At 35.8% G+C, this 21,725-nt stretch overlaps 1 protein-coding gene across 1 annotated transcript in view; it reads right to left on the minus strand.

The window, feature by feature from the left end:
- Positions 1-275: 275 nt before the first annotated feature.
- The window catches only part of LOC139696847 (uncharacterized), a 48,441-nt gene continuing 26,991 nt past the window's right edge, over positions 276-21,725 (minus strand). The window contains exons 3-4 of the mRNA XM_071595727.1: positions 11,156-11,467; positions 276-299 (exon numbers count right to left, since the gene is read on the minus strand). Of these exons, the coding sequence (XP_071451828.1) occupies positions 276-299; positions 11,156-11,467 (336 nt within the window). The remainder of the gene's footprint in view (positions 300-11,155; positions 11,468-21,725) is intronic.

A 21,725-nucleotide genomic window follows, 5' to 3' on the forward strand; every position in this document is an offset into this window, starting at 1 on the left:
TCAGTGATTGGCCAATCCAGCTCCGCTTCCTTTTTGAAATATCCTTCGTCCAACTTCCCTCCTCTTTAATCCTCTGCAAAACAACCTCCACCTTTGTCTTACCCATTCATTTCATGTTCAAAATATGCTCTCCCCAACACCTACGCTTTGAAGCCGTTATTCTTTCTTTTTCTTTATTTTCTTCTTTAATAATGAGGGTGTTAAACAATCTATCTACATGAAACGTTCGGAAAAAAGTTGGAAATTTGTTTACTTAAGTACAGTCCTTTGATTTCTTACCCATTATGTGGCACATCTTCCTGTTGAAAAATATAATTATTAATGGCTTTAAATTTTAAAGGAAATTTTAAATAAAATGAGTACCATTTACTATCCCTATTCGACAAACTGATAGAAATGATCGAATTCCTTCGATAGAGATTCGGCCAGCAACTTTTCCAGTCCTTGAAGCACCGATGGTGAGTTCTTCCAGGAGTAAGATCTGCGTTCTATTTCTACAGTATCTAAAAATTGAGAAGAAAACTGGGATACCTTAAAACATAATATGATCATATAGGCCAAGACCGAATGTCGTATGGCGCCGTACTCGGCGTCATCTATGAGGGTTCGAGTATTTAGACTAAATATCTTGGGTTGGACTGGTAAACATATTTAAATCATGTTAGCCTAAGTCCACAAGACATTTGTAAATTCATTCATCTGTTTAAATCAAATATTTCTTCATACTCCAAGTTTGTTTACATTAGTTTCGATATTGCTACCATTGGATAAAATTTTGGCAATTGTTTTGAGCGTAAGTCGAAAAGGTTCACCGGCCAAGCTGAGTCGATATGGTATTCGATTCGATGAAAATCATTCAGTCATGAGTAAACTCGCAGATATTGACTCAAAGTTGACGAAAGCATCCGGAGCACAGAAAAGGTAACTGATTCCAATATAATACAACTTGTTCAATACTAGTTGCATATTGCAAGCAAGCAGTGCAAGTGTTGTGCTTTTTTTATTGGCCAAAGAATAAATACAATTGAATGATTCTCCATTCTCGGGAGGCCACCGAGCAGGTTGTTTTTTGGACGACTGTTTCGCCCTAACATCGCCGGCACGAGTGAAAAGCTATCTCGGGTACTGAGAAAATACAACATTTCCGCGAGATACAACTGTCTCACCGAAGTATCTCATTTTCTTCCACGGCCAAAAGACAAAATTCCAAAGGAATTGTACGAGGGAGTCTACCAGGTGCCGTACTCATGCGGAAGGTCATACATAGGCGAGACATGCCGAGCAGTAAAAACACGTCTAATGGAGCACGAAAAGGCTACAAGGAACAAATAGTGCAGTTTATCAGCCATTGCTGAACACGCTTGGAGCGGGACTGGCCATGACCTTACACTTGATGAGGCCAAAATAATATCACAAGAGAGAAGATATTATCCAAGGCTGATTAGAGAATAGATTGAGATATTCAAGGAAAAATATAACTTCAATAGAGAAGATGGATACCGCCTAGCAGGCGCTCGGAAAATGATTTGGCGGGAAACCGCAGACCAATCACAGAGCAGGGAGGGAAATGAGAGAGAGACAAAAACGCGGCCCAAACAATGTCCCGGCACTTCGACCAGAAGACGTTTGTTGGAATACGGGCGAAACTGTTGTCCAAAAAACAACCTACGCGGTGGCATCCCGAGAATGGAGAGTCATTCATCTGAACGCCGCGGAAATCTACGGTCTAATAATAAATACAGTTCTTCGCAAGGAGCATAGGAAATACGAATGTCTATTTCTTTTGTGATTGTAATAAAACTTCTATTGTAAGCCATTTAAAATATGATATTAACTGCATAAGGACGGCAAACAAAAAAGCAAAGAAAAATCACTCATCTTTAGGGACTTATTTTGGAAAATTGCTAATGTTAACCACAGATTTAGCCATTAACCCTAGAAGGAAGTTTATATACTTAATAGTTTACAGGGTAAAGATATCACGTCGCCATTCTATCTAGACGCCATGCCCGTTTAATGCTTTACGTCTTCCGTATCATCCATTAAAATTAAGAAATCAATACGAAGAATAAAAATACCAACCGGAAAAAAATTCTTAAAATAATAAATTGAATTTACATTTTTATTCAAAATTTAAAAAAGAACAAAATGGTTTAATACCCAAGGAAATACCAAATGATTACACGGAAAAGAATTTAGAAAAGGATAAAGGAAATATATCCCAACTCTTTAGAAGGTAACCCCATACATGGCTCCATTGCAAGTAAGTTCGGTGCAGTAGTCTACTGAATGCTTATTTCTCGATGGATTAAGGTCAATGCTAGTAGAATCTTTCCATCCACATGACATCCACCATGAGGAGTCTAAACAAACCAACCTTATGCATCAAAAGGTTACATTGGTTCCCTCATCTTCTGAAGTGCAACCCTTAGGGCTCAGTGCATTGTCATTTGTTACTTGTGTATTCCATCACAACTGGAAGTATGTGGGCATTACTTGATTGATTAATTCTTCCCCATAATGATTCAGCCCTCGATATGAATCGCGGAATGTCCTCTGCCGGATGAACTCGCTCCGAAGCAGGAAAATTCTATGAAAGTTCTATGCTACGTTTCCCAGTAAAAGATTATTTAGTGCAATTCTCGAGGCAATTAGATTCATGTTTGCTCGAAGAGCGATTCATTTTGCTAACTTTCAAGTTGACGATTTATTCCATAGAGTTTCCCCCCTCCCCATCCAAGAAACTTGAGGTTGCATGATATTGCGAGTTGATGTGGGAGCGTGAAGTTGATATTTTTGAGAACTGTTAACGAAAGGTGAGGCTGAATTCCCATGGAAGCTTAGGATGCGACAGAAATTGACTGTAGTCACCCAAAAAGCTGACTTTATGAGGTTCAATTATAGTCCGACAGGGAAATTTGAAAAAGCAGTCTTGAATATGTAGATATTTTTCTCGGGTCCCGATATCCTATGATTTGAGTGGCAACTTTAAGAAAAAGACATACATGGACAAAGAACCTTCGATGAGAATATTTCATCACAAAAAGTATTTAAAATAACAGTCAGCTGCCATTTTGTCAACTTGTTGGTTTTGGCCAGGTCGTAATTGGGAGTGGAAAGATTAATCACATGAATGAAGCAATTAAGGACTTCATTGAGTTGCATCTCGTTTAGTGCGTTACAAAACTGTGCAAGTTTATAAGGAGACCACACGTTTCAGGTGAAATCATTTAAAAGCTCAAATACCGAGAATATTTAGGGATGCGTGGATTTCGTAAGCTTAGTATATTTTGCTAAATCTTGCAAGTGTAAATATTAAATGCCCATTTGTATATTATACTATGTTTTTTAGAAAAAATATTTATTTAGCCCAATAGACCTTCATTCAATTGTCGAAGTATATTTATTCCTCCATTAATTTAGGCAAATCACTTTATGGTATCTTTTTCCCCCGATTTCGATTCAGAATTCAAATATGCCTGTAAATGTCTATAATTGCTGACATGCTCTGACATGTATATTTTTCCAAAATTATTGTGCTAACATTAGAGCAATCATATTTAACAGAATGATTTATTTCAACTCGAGCACCAAATATAGGTTGATCTGGTCAGTTAAATTTATTTTCCAACCTATTCTGAATGGAAAGATATGCCTAGATTTTCCTAATACGGTAACCACCCAAGTTTCCATAACGTGCACAATGGTACTACAGCAAAAATCCCGAAAATAATTAAAGGACAAAACCCAGTTAGGCAGGCTTTTCGAACTGGGATAATGGGGCCAACAAGGAAGTCTCATTGTTGACCTTGTTCCAACATTTAAGACTAGTGAATTTTTTTCGGTCTGGAAAATATTCCGCATGCTCTTGCCTACGGAGAAGTATTTTTTCGGCATGATTTATTAGGGCTAATACTGTCACTGGGTATCTACAACATCCATCTGAGTAGTCTAGAATCATCAGCCAAAAATTATTTTGCCTGTGTGATAGGAAGGAAATCCATCTCATGAAAGCATACAGGAGCTAATGGTCTCTCTATAGAAAATGTGAAAGGGTAGGGGATCGAAGTTGACGGGTGAAGAAAAACTTGAGAAAGATTCTCGAGGATGGATATGGGGAGTGAAAAAAACAGATAATGACAGACACTAAGGAGCAAAAATCTATGGCGTTTCTAAGTTTCCATCAAAAGTTTGCAAGTGTTCGAAATAAAAACAAATTTTCGCGAAGCCGCTCGGGAGCATTGAATGGAGCATTAAACATTATGTGATGTTCAAAGTTCTCTTTGGTGTATTAAATTGAGAATTATTGACTTGTTCGACGCTTTTAGACGGACCTCGAAAGCCATTGAACGAACTTGCGATCTTGAAGAGCACTTAGAACTTAATGAAACACTGCTAGCACTAGTGACGAATAATTTTAGCCAAATAATGTTAAGTTCTTTAGCTAAATATCCGCCCTATCTTCCTATATGCCTGCCAACGTGATTATTCTAATCCTCCCTTCTCGTTTACCCTTATTCTCCCTTCCATCACGGCTCTCAAAAGACCATTACCCCTTAATATCCATCCATCCAATTTCAATTTTTCTGCCTTCTTTGAATTTCCCCCAGCAATTTTCTCCCACCCCATACGAGGAAGGCCTCCTGACACAAATTCGTTTGTCTTCCTCTCTGTCAGCCTTACTTTATACATCCTTCTCGTATACGCATGCCTTAAAAGCTTCCGTGTACGTTGGAGAGTTTATTTTTCTTTTTTATACATTTTTAATTTTTTTAGCTCTAGACTATATTTTTTTCCGGAGACAAGATAAGCTATGGCTTGTCATTAGGCATCCTTGGGACATTGCAATAACACCCCTGCCCTAGGCCGCTCGATTCTTTTTCCTTTGGGTGGGATCGTCAGTAAACTGATTGGAAAATTAAGAAAAGCTTTTAGCACAAGCATTCTGTAACAGAAGACTCGTGAAAATACGATGGAATTGTCAGGATTTACTTTATTTACGGTACAATGAATGCCATTATGGGGTGTTAGGGATTATATCTCGGAACTGAACTGTCTAGTCGAAACGCAAATTGTCGAAAAAACCACTTGGACTCGTTTTGATGAAATCACTCCGTTTTTGTGACATCTAAAATTATTCAGCCAAGATTTTGGATGTTGAAATCCCAAAATATAGGGAGGTGGAAACCTAATCAATGAGAAAACAATAATTATCAAATATCTCTTAAATAAATAATCCCTGCAGATAAACAATCGCAAAGGTCACAAAACTTTTCTCAGGGCGACTACATATTCTATTTTACCTTATAAGTTGGGCATAGTAATTATAATGATGAGACTACCTGATGAGACGGAAACAAATAGGAAATATTCGTGGATAGATCAAACGAAAATCATCCTTGAGCAACAGAAAGGTGCTCACTCACAATGCATTTTCAAAGATCTATTATTTGTACAGAATAAACTGAGAGTAATAAGACGCCACGGCTACTTTGATAATTTAGAAGAAACCTATTTCACCCCAGATTTAATATTAACGAAGATTACGAAACGAAATTTAACGCTCGTAAGATTTCCCATTTCACCGAAAGACGGAAGTATAGGTTGATATTGCGAAATTAAAACAGAAAATGTGATATTTATTTCAAAATAATGTGATACCCATACGATCATGGATTATATCAACACCTTTACAATTCCGTACTGCGTTCATTGTGCACCTACGTGTCGAACACACGCTACATCGCTCACGAACCCCCTGCTGAAACCATCTATGACACCAATATCACTGTACACGATTAATTAAAGTTGAAAATTTTAGAAAAAAAATTATAACCTTAAGTAATTAAATGAGATGATTTTGAACTCTTACTCTTAGCTTAACTCTTAACTTAAATTCTTAAACGTTACCGATAAAAAAAACATGGTTCAGTTTGATAAAACGGAAAAATATAAGAAAGAAATGATAAATTAGAGCTAAAAATTCATAAAAGTGGAGGGAGAAATGAAATCTCCACGTTGTAAAAGTAGATACCGAAAATTAAAATTACAATTTTTAAATTCAATTTACCCTCACGAAAACTAGCTTGAAAGCAAAAAAAGCACAACACTTGCACGTATTTTCTAATCTTTTGAAATAACTGTCCCGCAACGTATTTAATAGCCGCAGAAAGTCTGTCTTGACTCCTTTAGGAAAGCCGTTGGAAAACTAGAGAAAACATAGCAATCTACTAACATGCCAGTTGCTATATTACAAGAAAGATCAACGTCTTATCTTATCATTTTATACAATAAAAATGTGGCACTTTGGTTCCATGAATACCTTTTGAACGGCGACTGAATGCAGGTGAAGAACGATGAGATGAATCGAAAGAGGGAGAAAAAGGTTGAAGAAAATCTTAAAAATAAATGTAATTATTTTGATTGAGCTTGTCCAATTTTCCTTGGAATGACATTTAGATGATTAGGTAATGAAAAAGATGTACAAAATCAAGAAAATGTGAAAGGGGGAGACGAACACATGGAGAAGGACGAGAAGGGATTTATGAATGCACACAATGAAGAATGAAGTATTTCTGGACCCGCGAAGATAACTGTAGGGCTATCTAATTTTACTAGGTATAAATATTAACGGGAAAAATAATCCATGTTCAATTTAAATTATTTGCATTCTGAAACATATGAATGTTGCCCGAAATTACTGACACATTCTGATAGAATTGACTACTACAAAAAATGTAACAGAAGTGCTCAAAAGCTATATTGACATTGGTATAAAAATTCAAAACCTTCTAAGTCTTCCACCTATATCAAAAGGAAGATTTATTGCTAGATAAAATCTGTGCTAAATCTAGAAGGAAATCTCAAAATACTTTTTCTATGTTTTATATAAGCTCTAGAAATTCAAGGCAAAATTTTACTGTTGCCTTGTGGTGATTCATGCCATGCTATTAGAGTCTTTACTAAAAGAAATTTTCTAGTCGAAAGCAATTATTTATTTCAATCCTATTTAATTTATATCATCATATCACTGAGTTTTGCTTCCAATGCATAAAAGGACTTGCAATCAAGGAGAAGTGATTCAATTATAAATTAATAGATATATTCAAATTTGACATCCAAGAGGCAACAAAGCATTCACCAAAACGTTTGTTTGAACTGAAAGCACACACAAAAACATAATTAAATGAAAGACGGAGAAAAAATACTACGCTGATTAACATTACTTAAACAATCGAAATATTACTGTAGGGGATATCTCGAAGGAGTTTTCATTTAGCACAAAGAGATTTCCTTGGAAACAAAACATGTAATAATATAAAATTCTTCTAACTCAGGGCATATTACTGGTAAATTGACCAAATATAAAAAATATAAGTATAAAATATCGAAAAAATTATTAATTTTTATCAAAAACATGCTCCTCATTATTCGTTACACATATTTTAGTAAATTTGTGGAAAATAATCTGAGAGATGATTTCAAGAGACAATTTTACCATAAATCATCTCACCATGAATAAAAACTAAGACTATTTTATTCAAAGCAGAGATGAAAATTTAATCTTTTTAAGAAAAATAGGAGAGAGTAGACGGAACTTATTAAGCAATATGTATTCTCTTTATAGCTGGGAAAACAAAAATATTTAAGACGACGCATAAAGACTGGATAACATATTTTTTGTGACATTTCCGGTTTCAATTTTGTCAAACTCTTAGGAAATATGAGACATCATTATGGGAGAACAAGGCAAAGCGCCTCAGGAGAGATGCTTGCCCGTCTAAAGCTGGGGCGGCGATACATTCCCGAATTGGGTCAATTCAAAGCTTTTGGTCTTACTTAAACTCAAAATGACTTTAAAGGCTGCACTCAGTATGACTTGAGAGGTTTATGACACCACTTATATTACCATATTTTGAAAGTTTAGCAAATCGATTTGGCAATGATAGAAACGTCATGCCGCTCAAAATGCACATACATAAATTTTACTCTGTTTGGTCAGATTTCACGCCAAATTACTGACGCAGTTCTGTTTTACTAACACAAAAAGATGTATTGAACTCGTTTTTATGCCTGAAGAACCATTACGCTAGTTGCATTAATCAAGCAAAGGATTTATTACTTTAGCGTTTATGTAAAAGGAATGCGATTAATACTACATATTTCATCTAATGTGTTTTAAAACATGCTGCGTATGAAAGCGATTCTAAAATACTGCTGCATTGGGGGAGGCAACCATGGAATTTTGAGAACAGAGCAAGAGTGTCCTTAATAGAGAAGTCAAAAAAACCGTCATGTAAACATGGTTTACATTTACTGAATTTAGCATTCCATTGTGACAGTGGCAAATGATATTTTCACTGGAAAGGCCAAATATTTTCTAATGTCTATGTTCTAGAACCAGTAGCTCCTGGCTTGATGGAAAGATACGTGCTTGTTCCAGTTTTTCTAACCGAGTGATCTTCCGAAGGTTAAGTAATACCAGTAATTGTTTTCTCCAGACGGAGATTCAATGCAAATTATTTAACGGTTCGTATTGCGCGCGTGCTTGAAACTTCCGTCAGTTAAAGAAAAGGACATTCTTCCGGGATTTACTCCAGTATGGAAAGCCTTAATAATCATAACTAGTTACAGAAAATCCAAATAAATTGACCGAATAAATAATTGAAGAAAAACACCTCCGATTTTGGTCGAATACGAATCTCTTTTGGAGAAATTTCAATATCATATGATTAAATTGAAATTACATGGGACAATGAAACTTCTGAAATAATATAGTAGATAGCTTAAGCAAAAACCTGATTAAAATTTTAATCAAAATATTGCGGTGGATACAAATTACATGGCAATTATATATAAATATATACATATTTATATAATATGTATGCATACATATATATAATTGAACCTAATCTCAACAGTTTTAGTCCAAAAATTTAGACTAGGGAGCATATTTTGCGAAAAATCTAATCACCTGGTACGTTCTTGAAATTCATATATTGGCTATTTTAGAAACACAAAGGCAGTGTTTCACTATAATTTTCCATATTTGTATTAAAGATTGTTTATATAAGACTGATTGTAATCTGAGTAACATGAAGGGCAATCAAAAAAATACTTTTAGCGAGTCTTAAACATTATATATTCAAATTTAAAAAATTAATCCCATAAAAGCAATGTGACAATATTATCATTCAAAGAAAATTTGTTTGACTGGAACTATGCAACGTGTGCATAATCTTTTCTTAGTGGGAAATAAAACATTTATAGGCATAGGGAACATTGTTCACACTAATTTCTTCAAAGGGTTTTTCATGTTGCCCGATATTACGCAGTTGAACTCTTGCTCTTTTCATTGGGGTGATATAAAGTCTAATCTATATACGCTAGACTATAAACTGGTCCAAATGATATGAAATGATTTGATAGGGAGATGCGTGCGCTTGCTAAAAGGGCACTAGGAGCGGTGTTACCAGACGAAATATGTCGTTTGTTGCCGGATGAGGAGCACATTTATGAGCAAGAGATTTCAAACTCCTTACTTAACGAACACTTACATTAATGAAATATTAAATCCTCTCTTACGAGTCGTTTAGAAATGTATACGTTTTCACCTGCGCTCACTTATGAATCCTCAAATAAAGACTATTGCTCTACTTACTGATGCTTTCGACATTGTTAAGGACTTTTGCTATTGGATGATGTTAAAAACTGTGATGAACTTGATAAAGCGAGATCAATAGTACGTTAATAAAACAAGTCAACGTTTTATGTTAAGAGTGTACGTCAAGTACGGGGCGTTTTTCTGCCAATAACATTATTACCATCCATTCTTTGTGCAAATCATCATTTTTCTTAACGTACGTTTTAATTTGCACAACAGTAATATTCTGGCACTCAGAAAGAGGACATTTTTTAAATCGATTCCTAAGTAAAATAATCCGTCAATAGTGAAATGAGCAAAGGGAAGCTTTGACACTCTTTAATGAGGTACTTTTGAACTTTAACAGACCAAGGAAGACTATATAAATTAAATTAATGAATATGAGTTTTAAAGAAACTTAAAAGTATTTCTTAAACTTGAAAACTAACTGAAAGTATAAATACAAATTCTCCCTATATTAACACTTTAGGTTATCGATTTATTTTCTATATATTTATTTTTATTTGTTTTTTGAAAATTATTAATTTGGGTCACTTAACGTTATAAGTATATCTACCCGTTTTAAAGTGATGGCATGGAAAAAATTCTAATCTGCAAGAAATGACCCACTGAGATAGTATCCGTCTAAAAGAATCTTATAAATTACCCAAATTATGACGTAACTAATTTTTATTTGCCAGAAGGCTCGCAAAACTTTCAGCAAAGCAGAACAACAACAATTAAAAACCAAATAACCTCGTTCATTTAATAATATTGGCGAAATAGCGGAAAGGGCTATTTTATCGGAAAACGTACCTAGTTGAAACATGCTTTTTGGTTTAATGTGTCGAAAATTGAAATTCTCAGTAAATTACTGCAAAATGTATACAATTAAAATAATAATATATCGACCGACACGAGGTAACGTTTCCCCGCAGTATTCATGCCCTGTGACCTTTCACTTCCTTCATTAAGTATGCATGCACAGAGTTAAGGATCCAGAGGGAAACTTTTCCGTGGTTTAGCTGGCGTCTCATAACTGCTCCAATTTTGTTTCACACTTTCACTATTCAAATGTTACGGAATGAAAAATTTTAAGATAAGCCAAGACTTAATTCGGCAATTAAAAAACTCATACATATGCGATACAAAAAATATGGACGCTTATTCATTACGTTTTGTCCGGTGTTACCGGGCGAAATGGAGACATAAAAACAAAAGGAAATAGGTACACTTCAGACGAGGAAGTAATATTCTATTTGCATCAAAATATCTCAGTGCCCTCCTTTGTGATTAACCCTGCTCCTTTGTTGCATACTTCCAAGGATATGAGCAGCGTTTTAGATGAGCGTGCTATATAATTTGGGGAATCTGGCAACACCGCCTGCACGTATCGTATGTACGCAAGAGAATGAAATGGAAAGTAATGCGAGAAGAAAACTGTAGAGAGAATGATTAAAGAGAGGGAGAGAAAAGAATGAGAATGAGAGCGATACGAAAGTGGACACATACGCATCGCACCTGGTAGTTGGAGAGGCAGCCAAAAAGGCCCCCGCCTCCACCACCGCTGCCCCCAAAGGGCCCACCCGCCGGCCCCCCGCCCCCGAAAAGGCCCCTCTGGCCCCGATCCAGCACGTTGAGCTGCCGCTGGGTGATGCAGTACTGCTCCCTTATGTCCTCTTTGGAGTACACGGGCACCTCGGACTTCCGGCTCCCCTTCCCCAGCGGTATGCCCCGCCGCCGGCCGCCATCCTCGCCGCCCTCGTCACCCCCGCACGAAAACAGGCCCCCGCCACCGCCCCCGCTGCCCTGGGGGAGGTCGACCTGGAACGGAAATACGAGTCCGTGTCACACCAGCAATACATAAAACAATAAATTCGTCATGCTCACGAAATCAAGAACTTATAAGAATGGTCTAAACATGCATGTAACCAATACCAGCATTAAGTACGACTGTACGAAATGACGACTTGTCAATATTTTTATATCAACCAAATCTACATGGATAATCTTAAGGAACCGGTACACTTGACTCGATAATAATTGTAAAGCGAACGTAATCGTTGTTATGTGTTATGTGCACTTTGAACCATAACGACGTGCACGGTCGAAGCAAAATGGGGGTTGAAATCGGCATTATGACGACATGAAATATATGGTCAAAACACAACACAGTCTATATTTTTCGAGATACTGGAAAATTGCAACTGAAAATTCTATATTGTAACAAATCTAATGTAACTGAAAGTTATGAAAACTTAGTGCCAGATGTTGCATGTGTGGTTTTGAATAACCCTCTACCACACACTATAGAGGTAGCTTGTAGGGTACCATGTAGAAGAAGAAGTAAAAAAAAATTATCTAAATATCAAATATAGATGCCCCTTAAGTTTATTTTACAGGGGTGGTCAAAAGGTCAAATGTTTCCTTCCAGTCCTCCGAATTTAAGAGCGTACCCCTTTCAATTTGTGATATAACGCTGCTTTTGTAACCTTGAAAAGCTAATTACACCGACATTTTCCTAGTCACACTCCAATTCCGCATTTGCAATGACAACCGTCCGGCCTTAGACGAAAACATTGCAGAGCTCTGATGTTGCCAAACAAATTAATATGCACCTGCAATGGCATGCTCTCCTCTACAACAGTATATATAAGATAATGATAGAACGCTACAGTTATCACAATATAAATGTATATATATACACACACATATATTTAATTATATATATATATATATATATATACCTTTTATTTATATCTGTACTCATGTGAATGACTGTGTGTTCACCATGTTACGGGTTTTCGAGTTTGAATATATATACAGTACATGCCTCAATAGAACATATTATACCATTTCGCTGGCGATATTGAAAAGTAGAGAAATCGCACGCTGTAGATAGATAGGAAGAGGTCTTTATCTGGGTGAAATTAAGACCTAATGGTCCCTTCTTCCTTTTCACCCATCGTCATATACATAAGGCATAAAATTTATAATTAAATGCATATACACACATAAATACGTATATATATATATCCTTATATATATATCTTTATATATATATCCTTATATACTTACATATACATATCTAAAGTAAGGATACACCTGCACATGTCCACATACTCAAAGTAAATGACAGTGAAGAAAGAGAGCAAAAAAATAAGGAAAGCCAAAAGAAAGAATGAGATTTGTGGGAAAAGTGAAGCAATATCATTTACAGTTTCATACAAGTTATCCATAGGAAAGTGGATTGATTGAATTTTGGAATTAATTACTAAGGAATATAAGGTAAAAAATTTCTGCATTAAATAACAGCATATCTTACAATTTTTTAGACTGTTTTAAGAATCATCCTAAACATCCTGTTAATTCTTTGATTACCATATTTAAAATTGTTGAACAAATATTTTTACCATATTAATTATCATAGGAGTTTCCTTTAAAAACAAAATATAACAAAAATTACGCATTCATCTGCATATATGATCACGTTATTATTATTGTGGGCATTATAACAAACTGCTGTCATTATTATATAGATAATGTACCCAGCCCTCTTCACAGCAGTTGAAAATTTAAGTAATAACATAGTAAATTAAAGCTCGTATCAATGGTGAGCAAACAAGATTCTTAATTACTTAACTATATAAATGATTGCAGCCCACTTTGAATCACATGCGTCAACAGAAAAGGCAAATGCTTTGCTCCCGCAAGCGGTGACCTTCCTAGACGTCGGCAGAGTTACCTTCGACGCAAACTCCAGCGGTGGCATTCACCAGAATTTAACTCCATTAGGATTTGAAAGTTCCTCTTTGACAGTATTTATTCATACCTAGAATCTTCTACTGACGTAATTAATTGAATGCTGCACCACCAATTGAAGGACGACACCAAACTGTCCACCATGCTGTTTTCTTCGTGGAAAGTAAAACTTTAAAAAAATTTCTTTAATAAATTCCTAAAGTAGGCACTTTACCTTAGTAAAGAGTCCTTTTCTGTCATTTATAGTGAACACGAAATTCGTGCCTTCCGATATATATATATATATATATATATATATATATATCGGAAGTATAAAGGAAATATATATACACATAAATTTCTGCGAAATGGAACGCTCTTCGGCGACGCACAGATATAAAGACACAGGTGGAGATTTCTAAAGCGTAGAAAGAAAGGATACTCAAATACAAAGGCTCGACCGTCGTCATCAGATATATATATATATATATATATATATATATATATATATATATATATATATATATATATATATATATATATATATATTTGTGCATATGAGATCAATTAATGGTGATAGTATAATAAGACATGTGGCAAAGGCACAATTTTCAGTACTTAATTTACGTATCAGATATTCATAATTTTCTCGGACAGTGGTATTGTTTTTCCTTGGACAGTGCATCCGTTATAACATTATGTACCTCTGTTTTCCCAGAAACCGGAACACTGCAAATTAAATTTTACAAAACACTTATTACCGAGGGACTTGAACTCGCGACATTTGGGTGAACGAACAAGCTGGCGAGTCATCCTCTTTATTAATTCGACCCACTAATGCAAACAGTTTTCGAAAAAATTCTGAAATATTTTGCAAAACAAGTCATTTCAAGGCTTATCCCCAAAACACTGTCACGAAGCATTAAACCTCACTGTGGCAATAAATTAATGAGAATGTGATTAGTGAATGGATTTATAAATGAGCTTAACACTCTTATACAGGTTATTTAAATTTTTCAACCTTTTATTAAGTAATTATGCGTAGATGATTTATGAGTTTTACTCATTACCGCATATTTTGGTGGAATGGTTACAAAAGGCCCTCATATATTTTACCATTACTTTAATTAAACTCTCTTCAACACTACACTCACAAGGCACTACAGTAAGGGAAATCGTCAGAGATTAATTTGCTTGCGGTGTGAAAGAATCATCTGAAAGATGTTCGCGTAAAAATATTATTCGCGAATCATACATTTTCCTTGTCAGTTTCCTGTTGAAATCCATTGCATATTCATTTATTTAATGTCACCGAAAATATTATGAAAAAATACAAAAGTATTTCGTGGTGGCTAAAATATAAGAAACAATGTTCCTATTTATAGACATAAACATTCGATACCAAATCATGGGAAGATGAAACATTTTCTCCTTAGTGAATTTCAATCATTTCTTAATATAAAATTGACCAACGGGTTCATTATTACTGTGGTGGTGAGTGGAATAAATTTAACACTAACCCATTAGGATGCATCTAAATTCGTCGAATATCTCATTGGCATCCACTATAATAAGAAGGGTACCATAAATATTTCAAAAACACTAAAATGAGAGACCATTTTAAAAATTCAAATTTTGCTCGAAGTAATTGTACATTAACTTATTTTTCAGTGACTGAATTCTACGATAGATTCTACAGAAAGAGCAAAGCTAATTTAAATACAGATATCCGAAGGAATTGAGTCGGTGAATGGAGATGGTGGATGAATTGATATAATTATAATAGCCGAATTAAGAATAGTCTAATAATTATTTTAGTCGAAAATGTGGGAACGTGAGGAAAATAATTACGATAGCGCAAAAAGGATATACAAGATGAAGATAATTGATAACAGGTACTCAATAACTTAAATAACAAGTCGAAGAAAAGATTAGTTATTACTTAAATATTGAGTATTATAGATGATTTTAAAGACAAAAATGTTATAGACAAGAAGCTTTTTAGAAGTGGGTGTGACCAAGAATGGAAAAAAGAAGTTGCACAGAGAAATAGACAAATGCTGAAATTCTAAATATGTCTGGAGGAAATATTGAAAGGCGGTGGAAGTGGGAGGACTTGTGAGCAGGGTTACTTTGAAGTAAGAGGTGTGAGGGAAGGAAAAGAGTGTACATTCCGGAAAACATGAAGGCGGAAAAAAGTCACGAACAAATGATAAAGGAAACTACGTAACTAGAACCGAAGTAAGTCCGATACGTACGAGATAGTAATGGTTGTCAGGAATCACCACCCCAAAACCTACCTTTAAAATGCAGGATACCTTGAAAATCACAATGCTGTGCACGTGCACAAATCACATGCGATGCATGTTGCCATTACAGTGCCCTATCCATAAATTAACTCGTACCGGCGAGTGACAACCTTTGTATTCATAACCGGTTCGGGATTCAAATTCTGGTCTCGAGATTATCCGGCAGATGGGGCACCCGCGTAGGACTAACTCGGTCGCTCATGGACGTTCCGTTAGCGCATGTAATTAACGCAGAAAGCAGGGATGGGGTAGGTGAGCACGGAGTTCTGCAAGTCGCAGGGATTTTGTGCGGCTTCATGGAAAATAATATACCCACCGAGTTATGGCGTAATGGCATGGGATTTGATTCCATTTAGCAAGCCTGTGTTGTAGATCATAGCACCCGAGACATTTGTTGAGTAAAATAGGGAAAATATGTGGTGACACATCTAAGTGGAGGGTTTGCATTATACGCGAGACTCAAAATCTCGTGGAAAATGAATTAAGTTGGTGAAATGGCGGATGAAATTGCTCTTAGGGATAAAATTCTCAATCCCGCCGCATGCATTTTTATTTTAGGTATGAACGAATCAAGTAGAACCCCTCCGTGATGGTATCAAATTCTTAGTTAAGTTATCAGGAAAATGTCATTGTTGAATGAATACATGGCCAGCATTAATTTATATAACTGTGCGGGACATCACAAAAGTTTTGATTAGAAATACGCAACTACTAAATATCTACTATATTTCATTTTTATGGAATGGAATCGTTTTTGCAGTTTTTCACAGTCCATGATCTAATCCTCCAAAAGATAAGCATAGCATATGGCAATTTTGACGTATATCGTTTCGATAATTCAATAATTCATTACCTATGGTATGGTATGGTATATGATTTATTCTATTTTGATCATTTTGTAATATCTTCCCTTCCATTGCCTTTTTAAAGAGGTCATATCCGCAAGGATTTTACCCCCATTTCGCTTTCCTTACTTCACTTTACTAACCCAATTACACACTTCACTACTCCTCGGTAATTTCTAACACGTTTTGATTGATACCCGATCAACTTATTATCGACTCCGATGAATTTGCATCCCCATGTTCTCCTCAGCTTAATCTCAAAAGGATATTACCCACTTTCAGCTGACCCTTTAAGTTTTCCATTCCTAGATACATAGAAAACATTAAAGCGACGAGGGGTGCTAATTAAAGAGTTACCATAAACTTTAAATCTGCGTTACTTACGGTATTGAAATCTTATGTTGTTGTCATATTTGTCGGCTGAATGCGTAATGGTACCATTTATGTTTGCATGACTATAGTATTACTTTAGAGGTAATCAATTATTCAAAGTAGAAACATTTTCAGTTAACGTACGACAATGATAAAAAGGTAACACGCGATGCCGCATTCAAGTTTTGATTTCACCTATACAAGTGCTCAGTGGAGATGTACATATATGTATGCATTGCTAAGTAAGAAAATTTGTTATCCCCGGCGTAACTTTATGGAAGTTGTATTACATATTGATTACAAATACAAAGTCAATAATTTCAATTTGCTACATAATACTTACTCGAATGACAAGTTTTCTCTTTACTGATGTGTAGTCAAAATATGTGCAAAAAATTCAAAAAGAGAAAAGAAAATCAATTTCAAGGGAGGGTTGACGTGAAACTCTAGTCACTGTTCTTATGGCGGTATCAAACATTAACACCGTTGCAGCTTATGAGAGAAAATAATTTTTAAAAAAGTTGATAGCGCTATTAAAAATAATGAAAAAATATTATTGGGCAACACTCCCTAGTTAGTAACAGAAATAATTCGCATGAGTCGAGTTTTTGTGCGTTCGGGTTTCGTGAACCCTACCCAAACTTGCAATTATCTCACTAACATCAATGAGAAGTATTTCCGTGGTCCTCTTTATAGTTCGAGAACAACCCTATGAAACCTATTCTCGTTCTCTAATGTAAAGAACAACCTAATCGAAGGCGTATTTCATAGTATGAAGCAGACTTAGGTGAACTGAACATGATTCAAGTTGTAATGGCTGACGTGGACGTAATACTGGAGTCAAATGAAAGAAACGTTTTTCAAATATACATAACACACTTTAAGTTAAGTAACAATATAAACTTAAATAAAATTTTCGCACATTAAATTATGGTAATTAAAAAATTCATGAAAAATTCATTCTATTGAACAGTTCTCGAATAAACGCAACGTATTCGTCTATGGTACAATACTTCCCTGACACTCTAATTCATCACTCATATAACGCTGTATCCTATTACCGCATACCTGTGGTTTACCCATTTTAAATTATGCAACTCATGCACGTAGTAGCATCCTTTTTGAAAGTGATTTCCGTATTTAATATTCAATTTAATTGGAATTAACGATTACAGATTGGGGTCGTCATATCGTATAGGAAATCACTGAGGGGTTTGCAACGGTACAATGACCTCGTAACTTCTTTTCGTAAAGCGAACTCTTCCACTCCGACAGGGATACATACCAATACGAGCGGTCGCATGTTCCCAAGTTCGACGCGATTGCCCTTTATTTATTGACCCTCGTCTTATTTTTCGATACCTTCGAGAAGCCTCCTAAATTCGTTCGGCATTATTAAATTATGTCTCTTCTAAGGTCGTCACTTTCCTCTCGTGAAAGGAAACGAAGGCCGGGAAATGTTTATAACCTCAGGTCCCACCCACTATTATCCACCTCCAACTCGATCATTTACGGAGGGGGGAAGGAAATTGCATTCCCCTCGGCGAAGCCTTACATATATATATATATATATATATATATATATATATATATATATATATATATATATATATATATATATATATAAAATACATATATATATATAATATATATATATATAATATATATAATATATATATATATATATATAATACATATATATATGTATATATATATTTATATATATACACACACACACACACACAAACAAACACGCCACTGACCCTCTCATTCCCCCCTCCGACTTCCATTCGCAGATCGGATCCAATCGAACCCCTACGCTTCTCCCCCACCCCTCCTTTCGCGTTATGGACCCCGTCCAACCCTCTCAATCCGCGAGAAGCCTTCTAAAGCCCCTCTCCCACTCCAGTACCGATATCAAACGCAACCCAGTTACATACCTTCCACCAAATCCGCCCCTCCCAAAACACTCCAGGCGAATTTCCACCCGAAGCGTCCACCTTTCTCCCTCTTCTGCTCCATTACTCAACCTTTTGGGATACATTTATCAACGTCCGGCCCCATGAAAGACTTGTAGGTTTAGTCGATACTTTAATACCTATATACGTTTCTCTGTCGGAGTAAATCACCCCATACCTCGCGCGTGAAGAACTACCTCCAGGGCTTTTTGTCCGAACTTGGAAGATCGTTTCGCGAGGGTGATGGAGTTCCGGGAGCGGTATTTTGCTCACAAAGGGTGCCGAGAGATAATCTTTGAGTGGAATGCTACGGTCAGTGCTCGCCGATGACCCTCCGTGGAGCAGACACGGAATCTCGGATACCAGAAAAACAAATCCCAGATAAAAGTTTCCTTTGCCGTTATCTTGAGATGACCAAGCTCGGATGGTAGAACATGCGAACGACGAACCATTGTAATATCATGAGTAAAGTAATATACCAAAGAAGAATTGAATTTTGCCAGAGCAATTTTTACAGAGAGGGAATGAAATAGACTCCATTTTCAGTGGAGAAGTAAGTTTTTTCCATTCCGAGTCTCGGTTTACGTTTCAACGCATGCTAGATTCTCGTTTTGTCAGCAATGGGTGGCCACTTTCATGGATTTTTCAAAAACGTACGGAACGTATTGTGTACATTATAATTTTGGGTCCAACGAACATTTGTGAAAAGCTTTACTATTGATTATATCTCGCACTACAAGTTAAAATACAGAAGCAAGGAAGATAGAAGAGTCTCGTCTGAGAAGCAAGAGAGATTATCAAGGTGTTAGTTTAGATGATACACGTCAACCAAATTTCTTTTGTCCCTTGCTTCTAATTTTTCGAGAATAATACCCACATTCATTTCACATTCTCTTTCAATCTTTTTCAATACTTTGTGCATATCGATGATGATCCTTAATGCACATATGCTTATTTATTTAAAATAAAATTTCGCCTATCGAAATGTCCTACGTTTAACAGTTACATTTCGGTTAATCCTGAAATTGTAAAAAATTGCATTTATTAATCACTTGCATTAGTACGTATACATTCTCCTCGGAGATAAAAAAGGCTTAAAGAAACTTACGTAATTTATGAAAGCATTGATTCATGATAAAATATTGATGAAAAACATGCTGCTGTCCATTTCTTTACACTCTAGTATTACGGTCAATATAATGGATCCCCTGCTGTATCCATGATGTTACCATATATATAGGAGAACATAGGTTGTATCATAAAAGATATTTGAAAGGGTTAGCTCTGTGCATCAAGTGATTCAAATTATGTTGCTATAACAAAACAGAGAAGAGGCTGCATGAAAACCATTCATCTGCCTCAAATGGAGAATCGGAAGAATCGGATTTTTAGCTTTCTTTTTCCTCGGCCTACTTTTTCATCGTGGCGCAATGCCAGGTCCCTTTTTCTCACGTCTGACTAAAATATTACCTTCGAACCCTTCACCTATTTAATTCGGAGGAAACCATCAAGTACTCCAGAAATGAAGTGGCACACAATGAATGCACTGGAAGAAATTACCCGAACTACCGAGTTACCTGATTAAAAAATTAAAATACTTTTACATTAGGATGGGGCAGCAGTTGAGGTAAACTGCGAATTAAAAAGTGAACACAAAAGTATATATAGTGAAGAGAACACTTTTAAGAACCTTCATGTAAAAGCTACTGAAATCAAGAAAACCCAAAAGATTGCAGAACAATTATTTTTTAATTATTTTGTTTTTTCGATTTCAAGAAGGATTTATTCACTATAAAAGGTATTTTTTGGCTTCTCTGTGATAGTTTGATGCTTTCACGTCCTATGCTGAACGCGTAATAGGTTTCAGCGGATCATACGCCCGGTACAGGATGTTGAACGTTGGAGATGAATACTAATTCAACGTATAAAATCCAAAAAAATATTCTACAATGTCTTCATTATTTAATGGCCAATTTAAAATTCATATTAAATGAAAACCTATATGCTGATACCATGCATAATTTTCAGGTATTTATTTTTTATTTGAGGCTCTAGTCAATTTCCAATTTATTTTCACCCTTACGCTGGACGTCACTTAGGATAAGCAGCATTTAGATACACGTTTTGACATGGATATATGATGCTCATAGAATAAGCCACTCAGATGCCAACATCATCTGTCTACGCGATCACTACACACCACCGTAATATTGCGTTGAAATTTAAGGATGTCAGATTGTTTATTTAAAATATTTCTCATTGATTTATATAAATTATCCAATTGATGGAGATTGACGTACCGAGCGTTAATCAACACAAAAAATTTAGCAAGAGCTGGTGTCGTGATTTCATACTTTATAAATGGGAACGACGCAAATGTAAAGGCCCTGAAGGCCGTCATATCTCTAGACCCTGATGTAGATGCACTTCTTGGATGGGATTGCTATATGCGAAATTATTATTTCTTTATATTTCCAGATCGATGCGCCAAAACTTACCGTATTGAATGCCCGCCCCTCACTGTGACGTTGAAATACGAGCGAAGAAGGTTTCATCAGAGCTCAACTCTTCTTGAGCAGCCCTAACACCCAAAACGTTAGGCGACCAACATGACAGCACTCTCACCAGGATAAGCCTAAAGTGACGGCTCAAAGATTGATGTAACGTAGGCGGTCACTCAAATAAACGGGACCCGAAAAAAAGGGATCCACTTTAAGAGCAAAGAAATTAAAAATATACGCACGTAAAGAGAACGCATGAATATATTTTTAACTAAGGCTTAACTGTATATATGTTTTGTCATGTCCGGGTTACTCTACGAATCGCAGGAAATGTTCGGAATGAATTCCCGCCCGAA

The sequence above is a fragment of the Hetaerina americana genome, unplaced genomic scaffold (genome assembly GCF_022747635.1).
Source record: "Hetaerina americana unplaced genomic scaffold, ioHetAmer1.1.p SCAF_7, whole genome shotgun sequence".
In the NCBI taxonomy this organism is placed as follows: Eukaryota; Metazoa; Arthropoda; class Insecta; order Odonata; family Calopterygidae; genus Hetaerina; species Hetaerina americana.